This window comes from Delphinus delphis, chromosome 16, assembly GCF_949987515.2.
Source record: "Delphinus delphis chromosome 16, mDelDel1.2, whole genome shotgun sequence".
In the NCBI taxonomy this organism is placed as follows: domain Eukaryota; kingdom Metazoa; phylum Chordata; class Mammalia; order Artiodactyla; family Delphinidae; genus Delphinus; species Delphinus delphis.
The window spans coordinates 27,979,193-27,994,944 of NC_082698.1; the positions used below are offsets into that span (position 1 = coordinate 27,979,193).

A 15,752-nucleotide genomic window follows, 5' to 3' on the forward strand; every position below is an offset into this window, starting at 1 on the left:
CCATGTGTTTTTCTAAATATCATTGTAATAACTGATAAAAGATCTGGTAGAGGGTGGGACCATATTTATGGTTTGTGGCTGATATGATCTCAGGCTAGCCTGATCTGTGTGATACGTAAGGGCAAGTGGTGTGAGTCAGAACGGTCTTTCATAGTGCGAGCACCTCAAATTTGCTTATGATACATGAGTTGAACACTTTATTGGATGACAACTTTTCAGAGTTAAGTGTCAGTTGTGCATTATATCCATTTCATTCCCTAATTCAAGCAATATTATGAAAAACTAAGAGAATCCATCCAGAAAACAGAGGCCGGACAAGTTATTTTTTATTCTCTTTGCTTTTTATCAGTTAAAATAGCTAAGCTCTGCAAATAACATTTATCTGGTACAGACACGGTCCCATACATTCCTAGTAGAAGTCAAATGAATGATACAGGTAAGTGCATTTATTGAAGGGAGAAGGTACAGTGGTCTGGGAGGGCTTCCTTTAAAGAAGATTTTAATTGATTCTATTTACCTCTTCCCATTTCCACTGTTACTACCATGGTAACCTTGGGCCTGCAGTTTCCTAACAACTTGGCTTCCCTGTCTCCTGTCTCCACTCTAAGCCATTTTGTAGACTCACTGGCCCTAAGGTACTGCTTTCCCATACTTGCCTGCCCAAGAGGTTACAGAGCCCTCCAACCTTATTCTACCTTGTCCAGTTGTGGTCCCACTGCTAGCCTTTCAAGGCTTACACCATTACTGCCCAACCTCTTCTAACATGCTGCCCTTATTTCCTTTGTATCCATCTTTCTTACTCCCATCTACTCTTTCACTTTGTCCTTTCTGTTTCCGGTAATACATGCAGATAATGCATAATTTAAAAGAACAGAAAAATATGTAGTGAAAAGAAAGTCTGTCTCTATTCTCTAGCCATCCAGTTTTCCCTCCCTACAGAAAAAGTGCATTCGAGCCTTTCAAAATCTGGGCCTAGCATAGCATCCCACTCCTTTCCATCACACAGGCTTCAAGGAAGCTCAAATGCTCATTGTCTTCAATCTTCCCGGAGGACCCTCCAACACACACCCACGTTTACTGCTTATTAGTTTATTCTGTTCTTATTGCTTGGATGGCTTTCATAAAGCCCTCCCTGGATCAGCATTCTGGCACGTTAATAGGTGACTGCACAAGAACACGTTGACCAGTCCCTTGTCTCAGAGGCCCTCTCCGTTCCTCTGCCTCCTTCCTTACTCCACATTGCCGATTTCCCGTCTCTTCCGGAGCAGGAAACCAGCAGTACACAGTAGAGAGCCCACGTACCTTCGCGCGAGATAGCTCGGCGGGCGGCAGCAAGAATTTTGTCCCGTCTGCTCCCCGTCTCTAGTCGCGGGGCAAGCGCAGCGTCGGTGTGCGTGTCTGCGCAGCCGCAGTGCCCCGCGGGTGGGCGGGGCCGGCTCTTGGCCGCGGTTGGTGCGGCCCGGGTGGAGACTTCACGTGCACGCGGGGGGCGGTGCGTCACTGATCGGTGGGGCGCGGCCGAGGGGTCGGCGTCCGTCCGGAGTCTGCGGCTGGCCCCCTTCTCAGTTAATGCTTTCCCCTGGGCGGGGAGGAGCGGCTGTTGGGAGTGGGGGTGGGGGGGTGTCAAGACGCTCACCGAGCAGGGGCGACCCACGGGCCGGCTCGCGCGGAGGGGTTGGCGACGGGGAAGCGGGCTCTGCGAGGAGGGAAAGAGGCACAGGACTCCTCAGCTCGGCCTGCGGGAGGGGGCCAGGTCGCGGCAGGGCGAGGTGGAAAACGGAAGGTGGGCCTGTCACTCACGGGGCTGGGGCCCCGTTCCTTCCTCATCCAGGAGGAACTAGGATGAATATGACTCAAGCACGCGTTCTGGTGGCTGGAGTGGTGGGTCTGGTGGTTGTCCTCCTCTACGCCTCCATCCACAAGATCGAGGAAGGACACCTGGCCGTGTACTACAGGTGAGCGGCACGTGCAGTCAGATCAGGTTCTAGAGCAGGTAGAAGGGAGGCTCCCATTAGAGTCTAGGAAGTTGTTCCCTCTGCGGTGTCAGGGAGCTCTTTCCAGTCCTAGGAAGTGACTTTCGTCGCAGCTCTAGGGAGAGTATGGAAGCTGTGGCAGGCTTTTGCAGAGCATCCTCCAGGTGTTGGACAGTTTCAGTGCTATGTACATTGTGTGCAGAGGTTAAGACTCCCTGCAGTTGTTCCTAGTAGTCAGTAAATTCAGTCATTTGCAGAAAAAAATGAAGGGTGGAAGGCAGTGGTGACTCCACCTGTGGCTGAAGAAATGGATAAATCATTGTTAAATTCCATACAGCTGTACTGGCCATTAGTTGCAGCTGTAGGTGCTATTTAGAAACTCTGGTCCTGTTTGTGGTTGTTTCTTAGATTTTTTTTTTTTCCTTTAAAAAGTCCTGGTGTCTGGTTTGGGCTTGTAAGGCCATTAAGACCGTGACAGTTGTTAAATTCCTGGACCTTGGGAGACAAACACAGGATTGTGACAGATACATTCTCCTCCCACCTTTCCCTGTCTTTTCAAGTTGTGGAAAGCAGTGGTGTGGAATGTGTTGATCTCTAGCTGAGATGAATAGCTTTTCCTTTAACGTAGTTACCACCTGTTCTTTTGATATAGACAGAGGACAGTTTGGAGAAATTGCGATAACGATGTATTTGAAAGAGCTTCAACTTTCTGCCGGCTTTTGTCATCCCATAAAACCAATATTTCTACTTTTAGATCCATCCTGAGTCTTAGAAACAGTCTTCCCTGTGAAGCACTAATTTCAAATACAATTTTAGTGATATATCTTAGCAGGTGGGGGGTCTGGCATTTAAAAAATGGCAGATTAGTCTGTATTTCCATCTAGTTCAGCATTGTCTTCCTGACAGTAAATCCGAGAACATTTCAAGGTATGGCTCTCAAAAAATTAGGGCTGGACCGCGAACAGTTCATCTTTTATTAGCTATTTGTTATGAATTCTTTGCAAACCTATTTATATTTTCAAGATAGGAAGGTAAGTTATATTAATTTACTATTCATTATGTAAAATAGGACTTCTTTTTTATATTTGCCTCCAAATTACCTCCTTTTTATAACTTGCAAGATGTGCTTTCATGTTTCTCACATTCCGGAATTTGGTGAACAAGTCCACACTTATATCTATTTGTAGTCTTATCCCCTCACCCTTCATCTTTCCGTGCTAATTTGTTGTTGTTGTTGATTTTATAGAGGCTTTATGCCCCCAGTATTTTTTTCTTTGTTCCAAATAAGTTTCTTTTTTGATTTTAAAAAATTGTTTAAATTGTTAATTTACAATGTTGTGTTTCAAGTGTATAGCAAAGTGATTCAGTTATACATATATATATTTATTTATATATATTATTTTTCAGATATTCTATTATAGGTTATTACAAAATATTGAGTATAGTTCCCTGTGCTATACAGAAGGTCCTTGTTGTTTACCTATTTTATATATAGTAGTGTGTATGTTAATCGCCCCCAGCATTTTAATTGCTTTGTAGGTAGATTAAAAGAATCTTGAGCATCAGAAATTTTCTCCTTCCTTGAAAGTTTGTGTTATCTATTTTTTATTCAGCCTGGTGATTAAATGTATTGTGTTTTGATCTGGCTCATGCTATGTACAATTAAAGTACATCAACTGAGAGCCATTCGAATTTTTTTCACAAGTAGTTCTCAAAAGGTTAAAGACCAAAGAGAATCTTTATACCTGAGAGTGGTGCTGGAGACCCAGAGGTATGGTTGGTAGAACTTGTGAAACAAGGTGTAACATGGGCACTTTAATTTGATCTTTTCACTTTTGTAGGTGTGGCAGATATTTTAGGGACCAGCAGTTGTTCATCATTAGTAACTCATATTAGTGAGGCTTTAGTAGATCAATAGCATGAGTAAGAGTGAATATTTATTATAGCATTTTAGATTTGGAAAGAGAATTTCTCTTTTTATAATCTTGTCAAATTGAAACATCTTTTTGCAGGGGAGGAGCTTTACTAACTAGCCCCAGTGGACCAGGCTATCATATCATGTTGCCTTTCATTACTACGTTCAGATCTGTGCAGGTGAGTGATTCCTAGGGAAGCCCCCACACTGGATAGACAGGTGTGAGCGAAACAGTGACCACATTCATGGGTGGAGATAGAATTCCTCATTTCTTAAGCTAATGGTAGTATTTACTTAATTGTAGGAGTTAAAAGTTCAGAGTACAGTTGTCACAGCATAAGTTATGGTTTTGAACCACCTCACTCTCTTGAGGTATATTAGAAGTATGAGCTAGGCGGCTTGGAAGGACTCACTTCTCCCATCTATATAGTGGTATGCAGCAGGTTTTGTGTTGCTGCTGTCAAAATAAAAGCAGGACTTTGAAACACAACTAGAGATATAAACCAGTGATAACTTGGTTTAGAATGGTGTTTGGTTTCCATAGAGGCAAGCTCCTGGGCTACTGTTAACATGGAGGATCTGAATTTTTATACACAGCTTCTCTGCTTCACATTTTTGCCTGGAACATTAAGCATAATTATATGTGGAACATTAGTGAGTGTTCTATTTTGACAGCATCCCAGAATATCTTAAATAAGCGGCTGGTTCTTGAGAACAGACACTTAGTAAATATCTTTTGAGGTAACAACATGACAAAACAGGATTAGATTGTTACTACTTTTTTTGTGTGTGTGTGTGGTACGCGGGCCTCTCACTGTTGGGGCCTCTCCCGTTGTGGAGCACAGGCTCCAGACGCGCAGGCTCAGCGGCCATAGCCCACGGGCCCAGCCGCTCCGCAGCATGTGGGATCCTCCCGGACCGGGGCACGAACCCGTGTCCCCTGCATCGGCAGGCGGACTCTCAACCACTGCGCCACCAGGGAAGCCCAGATTGTTACTACTTTTGCAGGCACTGTGTGATTATAAATCTTTGGATTCAGAAGTTTGTCTACTCTCCGCTGCTAATTTTTCAGGGCTCGGGAAAATTCAATGTATTTAATCTTGTAATTTAAAGTCTAGGCTTCCTGCTAAGTGAGATTTTCATTATGAATACTTAAATCCTCCAGATTTCCCTCCAATTCCCTTTTAGATGGCTTGGGGCAAGAATTGTGTCTGTTAAAGTGAAGTATAGTGTTCTTCCCCTAGTCAGACTGATTTCCATATTGTTTTCCCATATTTATTTTATTCACTCTTGGCTAGGCTGATGCTATTACCTCTTCTCTCACCATCTCTCTCTTTATGCCTTATTTCCTGTCTAAATCTTGCCAGCCTTTTTAAGGCTCATCACAAATCCTTCTCCTCCTCTTCCATAGCCCTTAAAGTCTGTATTGTAAATTTTGGCCCGTGATCTTATTTCCTTTAATAATGTTGTCTTGTATTGTTCTCTTAAGTTTTTGTGTGAATTTTTTTTTTCCAGAAAGTCTCCAAGCTTCTTGAAGGCAGGGGTCATAACACGTTTATATTTCTGACCTTTCTACTTGTGGTGAAAGTTGTTAAGTTGAGCTGATTTCTCTGGAAGCGGTATGGTGTAGTGAACATGGGGCCAGAAACCTGTAAACTAGGTTCTGGCTCTGGCTCTGCCACTAATTGTTTACATGACTTTGCAGAAATCACTTAACCATTCTAGACTTCAGTTACTCCTCTGTGAAACAAGGGGTTTTATTTGCATGAACCCATCAACAGCTTAAATAGTCTATATTGATGTTATCAATGGCATCATCAGACCCTTAGAGATCAGGGGCTTTTTTAGACCTTGTTCAAAGCCAGGCAGATTTGTCTCTGCCTTCTTGGAGCTTAGTATGTTGAGTCATACTGATGCAGAGATATATAAAAGAGATACAGACAATAAACAAATAGATTTTAGAGTTTAATTACATATATAACAAATACACAGTGTGTGTGTTTATATATTTATGTGTGTGTGTGTATTCATACATATGCACACACAAACACATAGAGTGATAAACTGTCATAAAAAATGAAAATGAGGGACTTCCCTGGTGGCGCAGTGGTTAAGAATCCGCCTGCCAATGCAGGGGACACGGGTTCGAGCCCTGGTCCGGGAAGATCCCACATGCCGCGGAGCAGCTAAGCCCATGCACTGCAACTACTGAGCCTGCGCTCTAGAGCCCACGAGCCACAACTACTGAGCACGCGTGCCACAACTACTGAAGCCCGCGCACCTAGAGCCCATACTCTGCAACAAGAGAAGCCACTGCAATGAGAAACCTGCGCACTGCAATGAAGAGTAGCCCCCGCTTGACACAACTAGAGAAAAGCCCGTGCACAGCAACGAAGACCCAACCCAGCCATAAATAAATAAATAAATAAATAAATAATCTTATTAAAAAAGAAGAAATGAAAATGAAATTAGTAAAAAGATTTACTGCTGGAGTCAGTGTGACTAAATAGAAATGGTCTGTCTTTATATGTGAAACTGTAACGTTCTAGGAAAGAATTATATTAATAAAACCCTTTTAAGAAGTTGTTTTCATAAGAATGAGATAAAGAAACTTATTTTTAGGAAGTTTTGGAGCACATTAGAAGACATAGCTTATATAAACAAATGGCTTAACAGACTTGGCATTTGAAAGGAATATTTAAGAAGCATCTTGGGGAAATGTGAGATCCCATATATGATGTAAGAAAAAAAACTTTAGAAAAATATAAAAACCTTCAGCCTTTAAAATATATATTTATATAACAAAACCAAAGACTTTTAAAATAAACTTTCATACTGGGGAAATTTTTGAGGTAATATAAAAGAAGTATAAAAGTACATGAAGATAGGATGTTAAATTGAAGATTTAACATTTGAACTCTTTCCTAGTTCTACTTGGTTTGAAAATTGACTAGAGAATATCCTTTAGGTTTAAATAGGAATGTATATTTAAAGTTGATTTGGAAGTTGAATATGGTGAATGTTTTGAAGGAAATAAAATAAATTGAGCTCACCTCTATCAACTTCCCTCACTCTACCTACATCCTGTCACTAATGTTTACTATCACCCTTTTAACCCCAGACTTAACCTTCTATTCTTTTTCCTCCTGGAATTTTATATGAAACTAGTTATCAGATCCCTTCTCTATTGTATCTCCTGGGTTGAAAGCTTTAAATTTCCATGGCCTTTTCTACATTAACCTAAATAAATTACTACTTTAGCTTCCCAGCTGGTTTTCTTGCCTCCAGATATGATAGATAGTGAGAACCACAACACACATAAGCAAAGGAATGAAGGAAAAGTCCTATTTTTGAAAGGTTTGTTTGTGGCTGTGTATAAGGTGGACTAGGGAGAGCACAAGCCCCCCAGCAAACATTCAGGGCCCTCTGCCTAATATCATCATGTTCTCTTCTCAGAGTTTCACCTCTCATCTATATTGTCCCTTCTGCTCCAGGCAAGCCAACTGCTTCCTGACACCTATACACATAGTTTGTCCTCAACTTTGTGTATTTGAATAGATACGTATTGAATTTAAGATGCTTCTCTGCCTTATCTGTTCTTATTTCTCCTTCTCTAGACTGGGCTTATAAATATTTCACCTCAGAGAGCTTTTCAAATGATTATTTTACTCTATAACTTAATACCTAACAATTCAGTTTATACTCTGTTATTTGTACCTGTTATGGATTGCTTTGTAAGGATTTTATCTCCTGTGTTGGATTGTGAGCTCTTTGGAAACAAGGACCATGCTTCTTTTTTCCATTGTATTCCATAAAGTCCTATGTTGCTGTGGGCTTAATATGGTGCAGTGTGTCCAGAATACACTCATTATGTGCTCTCCTGCTGGAAGCCTTCAAGTGCAATAGGGAGTCATTCTGGATCCGAACCAAGTTGTGACAGGGGCAGAGTAATTAAGTACCAGATGGTTGGTTCACAAGGAGGAAGCAGTACTGATGGTGGCATTTCTTTTAAAAAGGAAATTGAGAGACTGTCTGAGAAATCTCTAGGACCTGAACTGAAATATTGACTATAGCTTTAGAGGAAAAGGTTGGTGTTGAGCTCAAGGGCCCCTCTGAGTTGAAGACTGCTTGTATGCATATAATAGTTATCTTTTGCCTTCATTGTAACCATTAATATTAGCAGTGGAATCAGAGTTCAGAGTACAAATCCTAGGAGTAGTATCCTTGTGGGTAATCCATGTAGTTTGCAGTCCCAGGCCAGCTCCATGCAAATAAGGGACTGACTGAGAGATTAAACATTGAAACTTTCAGATTGAGTATTGAAGCTTTCCTGGTGCATCTTGACTCAGACATTAACTGTAAAATATTCTGTCTCTAGTCTTTCATGTCTGCCAGAATACAAAAAGAGATTGCTCTGATAGCTAATTTTTGGGGACTAAAGTTGTAATGGAGCTCTCCTGTACATACCTTTCAGCAGTTCTCTAGAGATTTTCCTTTGGGACCAGTGGTTCTTTGATGATATGTGTGCTGAGTATTGATGAGATATTTTTTCCTCCCTAGACAACACTGCAAACTGATGAAGTTAAAAATGTGCCTTGTGGAACAAGGTAAGCGTTCCCCTTGCTTACCAACCTCCCTTTGGTTCAGATGTATTTTCTGTTCATAAGCTGTGATCACTTAAACATCTTTCAAATAGGCATCGTAGTAACCCAGGGGGATTTCTCTTCTGAGCATTATTTGAGAAAAGCCCTGTCTCCAAATAGGACCTTTCCATCTTAGGAGCCATTTTAAACTAACAGTAGATAGTTTAAAATGAAATCAGCTTACCTTGTCATCTTTAGTATTAAATGCCATCTAATATAGAGTTTCTGATTCAGTAGGTCTGGAATGAGACCCGAGAATTTGCATTTCTAGTAGAAGTCCCAGGTGATCCTGAGCTGATCTGAGGACCTTACTTTGAAAAATCACTGCTGTATAAAGTTTTGGGGCAAGAAAGGCAAGCAAGGCCCAAATTATTTTTAGAGTATAATCAGTACATTGAATTGTATCAGAAGAAGAGTATAAAGTTCAGTGTATGTTTTAAATTCTGTATTTTAAATGACCAAAATATCACAGAAATGTTCTTAAAGAGGGAGCAAATTCTCTCTGTTTTAAGTTAACATATTTGATACAAGTTCTCCCTAGGTCCATCTGTAACTTTTTTATAGATTCTCTTTAGAGATGACTCAAAATTGGCAGCTGATGAGATGTTGGGTAAATTTTATTTTTATCTTCATGCTTTCATGTATTTGTCAGATTTTTTTCAGTGAGCAGGTATTATGCTTTTTTATCAGAAAAAAAATGTTGTTGTAAGTTGGTAGCAAGGCTTAGTTGTATAGTTTCAAAATTTCTTAACTTCATGTATCTTAAATTGAGGTTCACATGTTCCTCAGGGTCTGTGCCAGTAGGCCAGGAAGTATAGGAAGCCATTAATTAACAAGACCTATCTTTCTGGAGTGTCAGTTTTACTTCAAGGTTTGGGGGAAGATTCTTCTTTTCATATTAGAATAAATACAGATGAAAAGTAGATTAAGATAAAGAAGGGAATCAAAAGAATTTCAGCCTGTGGCTGGCCTCCATACCTCTGGGGAACCACTTTACCTGATTCCTTGATGGAGAAGTTTGAGAAGTGCACTGCCTTAGCTGTTGACTTCATTTAATAAGGGCAAAGTGCTAAGCAGCTCTAGGTTATAGGTCTAGTCTTCCTGTGAGCTGATTTTGATCACAGCAGTTACAGAGGTGAGCTTTTGGTTATGAGAGAGCCAGGTGAGTGTGTGCAAGGTCATTTGAGTAGTGATCAGTGAGGTCAGTTTAATCAATCAGTAGTATATGTCTTTAGATTTTCCTTCTAAATTTCTATCATGTGGGATTTGTTTGATGATGTAGAATTAATCTAGGAACATAATAGGTTTGTATTTGGCTCACATTTTTCCATTTCTCTGTTTTTAGTGGTGGGGTCATGATCTATATTGACCGAATAGAAGTGGTTAATATGTTGGCCCCTTGTGCAGGTATGGTACCCATCTATTCTGTTATAGTTATAATCAGAGTGTCTGTAACTGTGAGATTCTCTAAGGAATAGGAATAGATTCCCTAAGGAAAGTTTTATGACCTCATTCATTTCTGATATATATTTAAAAAAATAATCGCTGGAATATTTTCCATTCCTGGGGAATGGCGACAGAAATAGGTCAACAGAGTTGACTTTCTGCAACTGTATGCGTTATGCTGAGCTGAGTGTATCTAAGAAAAAGACAGTCATTGATTATTTCTAGAATTTCTAGAAAGTAGCATTTTATCCAGTCAGGATGAGAAATAATATCCTTACATGTTAAAAGTCTATAACTGATCAGTTCCTTGGCTACATGGATTTGTGACCATAGAAAAATCTTTTCTAGTTGAGATTTGCTACAACTTGCAAAGCAATCTGAAAGTCCTCAGTGTGGGGAGAACACTTTCTTGGTAAAAGATGAAAACTCACAGAGATGGAGTACTGTTCAGATCAAAAACTTAATTAGGAGTTCTGAAGTAAGATCAACCATTTTAATGTTTGATTTCTTTTTGTAATTTTTTTTACTGTGATAAAATACATGTAACATAAAATTTACCTTCTTAACCACTTTTAAATATTCAGTGGACATTACATACATTCACATTGTTATGCCACCATCACCAGCATCCATCTCCATAACTCTTTTCATCTTGCAAAACTGAAGCTCCCTACCCATTAAACAAGAACTCCTCATGCACCCGCTCTCCCAGCCCTGGCAACCACCATTTCTGTCTTTCTGACATTTCTGTCTGTACTTTCTTTCTCTATGAATTTGACTACTCCAGGAACCTCATAAATGGAATCATATAGTATTTGTCTTTTTGTGACTGGCTTCTTTGACTAAGCATAATGTCCTCAGGGTTCATCCATGTTGTAGTAGCATGTGTCAGAATTTCCTTCCTTTTTAAGGCTGAATAATATTCCATTGTATGTATATACCACATTTTGTTTATCCATTCATCCATTGATGGACATTTGGATTACTTCCATGTTTTAGCTATTGTGAATAATACTACTATGAACATGGGTGTACTTGGGTTTCTTCGAGACCCTGCTTTCAATCAAAAGATCTGCCATTTTCAGAAGACCTAAATGGACATTTCTCCAAAGAAGACATACAGATGGCCAACAGGCACATGAAAAGCTGCTGAACATCACTAATTATTAGAGAAATGCAAATCAGCACTACAATGAGATATCACCTCACACCAGTCAGAATGGCCATCATTTAAAAGTCTACAAATAACAAATGCTGGAGAGAGTGTGGAGAAAAGGGAACCCTCCTACACTGTTGGTGGGAACGTAAATTGGTGCAGCCACTGTGGAAAACAGTATGGAGGTTCCTACTCCTGGGCATGTACCCAGACAAAACTATAATTTGAAAAGATACATGCACCCCATTGTTCATTGCAGCACTGTTCACAATACCCAAGAGGTGGAAACAACCTAAGTGTCCATTGACAGATGAATGGATAAAGAAGATGTGGTATATACATGCAGTGGAATACTACTCAGCCATAAAAAAAGAATGAAATAATGTCATTTTGAAGCCACATGGATGGACCTAAAGATTGTCATACTAAGTAAAGTAAGTTAGAAAGACAAATACCATATGATACCACTTATATGTGGAATCTAAAACATGACACAAATGAACTTATCTATGAAACAGAAACAGGACAGACTTATGGTTGCTGTTGGGGAGGGGTGGATTGGGAGTTTGGGATTAACAGATGCAAACTATTATAGAGAATGGATAAACAGCAAGGTCCTACTGTATAGCACAGGGAACTCCATTCAATATCCCGTGATAAACCATAATGGAAAAGAACATGAAAAAGAATGTGTACATATGTATAACTGAATCGCTTTGCTATACAGAAATTAACACAACATTGTAAATCAACTATAATATAATAAAGTTTTTAAAAAGATCTGCCATTTTATTTTTATCCTTACTACTAAAATTTGCATGCTTACTATGTCAGGATACTGTGTTGGCAAAAACAATTTTAAAAGGTGAAGTTAGAGCCTTTGCGTTAAGGGCTTTTTATTTTACTCGAGAAGACATGATACTCACCAAAAAAATATATATATATGTATATACACATATGTATATACATATATATATATTTATATATATGTGTATATATATATACACGTACATATGTATATATATAGGAATGTAAGGTCGTGCTAAGTTTCATGTCACTGGTACAGGCACAAATAGCAAAAGAATTTCAGAAGAGAGAGCAACCTGTATTACTATCAAGTGGATTTGGATTATATTTTTCAGCAATTAAGTATTTTCCTGTCTTTTATCATCTACTTTCCCTGGTCACAAATCAGTGGAATGGACTATGATTGAAAAAATAGAAGAAGGGGAGATAGTGCTTGTTTTCTGGCCAGAGATAAAGAGGAAACTATTGTATCACCAACTCATTTGGAAATGATCAAGAGGATGAGTTAGTCAGCGAGTATTTATTGATGACCTGTTCATCTGTTGTGATCTGGAATCCGGTTACATCTAGTATCCTCCGTGGGAAGGCGAGTAGAGCAAGTCTTGGATTTGAAGGGAGAAAGCATGTTTTAATAAGTAGGGTACAGGTTCTGGCACGTTCTAGTATGTACCCTTAGGCACATTTCTGAAATTCTGTTTCTCAGTTTCATATTATGCAAAATAAGGAGATTTTTTTTTGTGAGAATTAAGTGATAATGTATATAAATTGCCTGATATAAAGTCTGGCCCAGAAATGTTAGCTTCTTTCCTTTCTAGCCAGTCATTTTTTTTTTTTAACAGCCTTTAAAAACTGCCTTTTTGAAAATGGTCTTTTGGAGCTGTCTCCTTCTTTCATTCCCACTGTTCCTCAATTAGTTCAGGCCCTCTTTACCTCTTAGCTAAACTTTTACCTTGCAGTAATTGCTTTACAGTTCCCCTGCCTCTGATTTATATGCCTCACAATTCATTTGCATTCTGCTGCCAAAGTACAGATCTGATTGTGTCATGCCCTTGCTCAATTTTTGACGGTTCCTTATTACCTCCAAGATAATATATACTCTCCTTAGTATGGAATATGAAGTTTGCCCATTAGAATTGCAAATGCAGTAATATCTGGAGAATAAGGCACAAGGAACACATCAAGGCTTGGAGTTGTGTTTCATGTTTTCACTATTTCATTGGCACCTTTCCTCATGTATATTTTATCACTGTAACTTTTACCTTGGCTGAATTAGAGGATACATGGGTGAACATGGATAGTACCTCTCTTTCAGTGTTTGATATAGTGAGGAACTACACTGCAGATTATGACAAGACCTTAATCTTCAATAAAATCCACCATGAACTGAACCAGTTTTGCAGTGCCCACACGCTTCAAGAAGTTTACATTGAATTGTTTGGTAAGTGTCTCATTTGTTTTAAATATATAAATAACCAATTAGAAATCTTGTTCAACTTGTCTGTGAATGCTATAATAGTATTAGTAAGCATTATGCTATTTGAGCATTTCTTCTGAATTTATAATAGAGCAATTGTCTTTAAAATATTCTTTATCTTAAGTTTAAAACTGCTTAAATTTGCTTAAAATTGCTTAAATTAAGCAAATAGTTACGCAAACAAGATATTTTAAGAATGATAACCATTTTCTGAAATACAAAGTATGTAACTTGGTAGAGATTGGAAAAAGATCATTTGTTACAAACTAAGTTCTTTTTTTTAAATTAATTAATTTTAGTTTTGGTTGCGCTGGGTCTTCGTTGCTGCACATGGACTTTCTCTAGTTGCAGTGAGCAGGGGCTACTCTTCATTGCGTTGCGCGGACTTCTCATTGCGGTGGCTTCTCTTGTTATGGAGCACAGGCTCTAGGCATGCGGGCTTCAGTAGTTGCAGCACCCAGGTTCAGTAGTTGTGGCCCGTGGGCCCTGGAGCACGTGGGCTTCGGTAGTTGTGGCATGTGAGCTAAGTAGTTGTGGCACACAGACTTAGTTGCTCCGCGGCATGTGGGATCTTCCCGGACCAGGGCTCGAATCCATGTCCCCTGCATTAGCAGGTGGATTCTTAACCACTGTGCCACCAGGGAAGTCCCAGACTATATTCTGTTTTTACTATGATAATTTACTGAAAATTAGCTTTGTTGCTAGTTTAATAGATAATTTGGAGAAATTAAGAACCTGTGTCTTGGAGTTTCCCAAGACCCACCCCCACGTTTGATGATTTGCTAGGAAGACTGACAGGACTCAGTATAATCATACAGCTAAGATGTACTACAGCAAAAGGGTACAAAGCGGAAGGAAAAGGCACTTGGGTGAAGTCTGAAGGAAATCAGGCACAAGCTTTCAAGAGTCTTCTCCCAGTGGAGTCATGCAGGATACACTTAAATTACTCCAGCATTGAATTGTAACAATACACGTGAGATGTTGCCTGCTGGAGAAGCTCATTAGAGACTCTACGCAGGATTTTTACTGTGGGCTGGTCATGTAGGTACCTTCTGCCTAGCATATACCAATATTCCAGATTCCCAGAAGGAAAGTAGATGTTCAGCATAAAACACATTGTTTGAATAAACAATTTAGGCACAGTGAGTCATTGTTATCAGTTCTGGGGATAGAGGGAATGCTCTCCAAATCCATGACCCCAGGTGACAGCCAGAGGCCAAATTGCAAACAGGCCTTTCTAAGGATAGTAGTTTCAGGCTTGCTATGTTGACTCTCTTCTGTACAAGTTGCTTTTCATTTGTGGTAGGGAAAGCTCTGACCAGGGATTGGGGTGCTGCTATTGGCTGCTCACTTCTCCCTCCTGGAATTACTGAATTTCTTAGAGGCAGGCATAGGGATGGTTAATCAATTTAGAAATCTATCAATTGATTCCTCATTGATGATTGAGAACTATTGACGTGGTGTTTGAGAAAACTGGTCTGTCCTTAATTGTCACATCACTGGTTATTTAATAATGCGGAAGGTACTGTTGAGGTGGATAGAAAATTCATGAGTTACAAAGCCAAGTGAAGTGACATCTTTATTGTCCATTCTTGTGTGCTTCAAGGACCTTCCTATGAGCCTTTCCCCCACCCTCTCTGTTTTTAAATCCAAAATAATTGGCAGAGGTCCCTGGAAATGAAATTTAGTTATTTGGGAATTTGGATAAAGATTGACTGAAGATGAAAATTTGTTTTTTTAGAGAATCAGGACACATATTAAGTAACGACAATGAATTAAGATATTAGAAACCTAGATTCTCCATTTATTTGATAAACTTCAAGTAGCTGGTTGTCATCTTTCCTTAATTTCTTTGTTCGGTAATTCCTCACAATTTTTCCTCACACAAAAGGAAAACTCTCTGTCTCTGTCTGTCTCTCTCTCTGTCTCTCTGTCTCTGTCTCTGTCTCTCTCTCTCCCTCTCCCTCTCTCTCTCTCTCTCTCTCTCTCTCTCTCTCTATATATATATATATATATATACATACATATTTGTTTTCATATGTGTGTGAAATGGTTTAAGCTCTATAAAAGAATAGTACCATGGAAACTTTAGGTCTAATTATGATTGTTTTTTTTAAATGTTAATACAATGTAAGGAAATTTTTTTGAGTGTAATGAGAGCTGTTGTTCTTGGCTTCAAAAACAGATCAAATAGACGAAAACCTCAAGCAAGCTCTGCAGAAAGATTTAAATGTCATGGCCCCAGGCCTCACCATACAGGTAAGCCCTTCTCCTAGGGAAATTCTTTGCGAATTTTGAGAGCTTTGTATTTAATTGTCCTTTCATCAGACTGTTTATT

The 15,752-nt window shown here is 39.4% G+C and overlaps 1 protein-coding gene across 5 annotated transcripts in view; it reads left to right on the forward strand.

Moving 5' to 3' along the window:
• The first annotated feature begins 1,432 nt into the window (after window positions 1–1,432).
• The window catches only part of ERLIN1 (ER lipid raft associated 1), a 41,308-nt gene continuing 26,988 nt past the window's right edge, over window positions 1,433–15,752 (forward strand). For 4 of the 5 annotated variants that reach the window (XR_009522404.1, XM_060034261.1, XM_060034258.2 and 1 more), the window contains exons 1-7: window positions 1,433–1,565; window positions 1,832–1,955; window positions 3,986–4,067; window positions 8,449–8,495; window positions 9,877–9,938; window positions 13,253–13,378; window positions 15,600–15,673. Coding sequence is in view for 4 of the 5 variants with exons in the window: in XM_060034261.1 (XP_059890244.1) it covers window positions 1,843–1,955; window positions 3,986–4,067; window positions 8,449–8,495; window positions 9,877–9,938; window positions 13,253–13,378; window positions 15,600–15,673 (504 nt within the window). In the remaining variant the exon portion in view is untranslated. Of the gene's footprint in view, window positions 1,566–1,831; window positions 1,956–3,985; window positions 4,068–8,448; window positions 8,496–9,876; window positions 9,939–10,355; window positions 10,456–13,252; window positions 13,379–15,599; window positions 15,674–15,752 lie in introns of those variants that run through there. The other variant, XM_060034264.1, reaches the window with a different exon arrangement.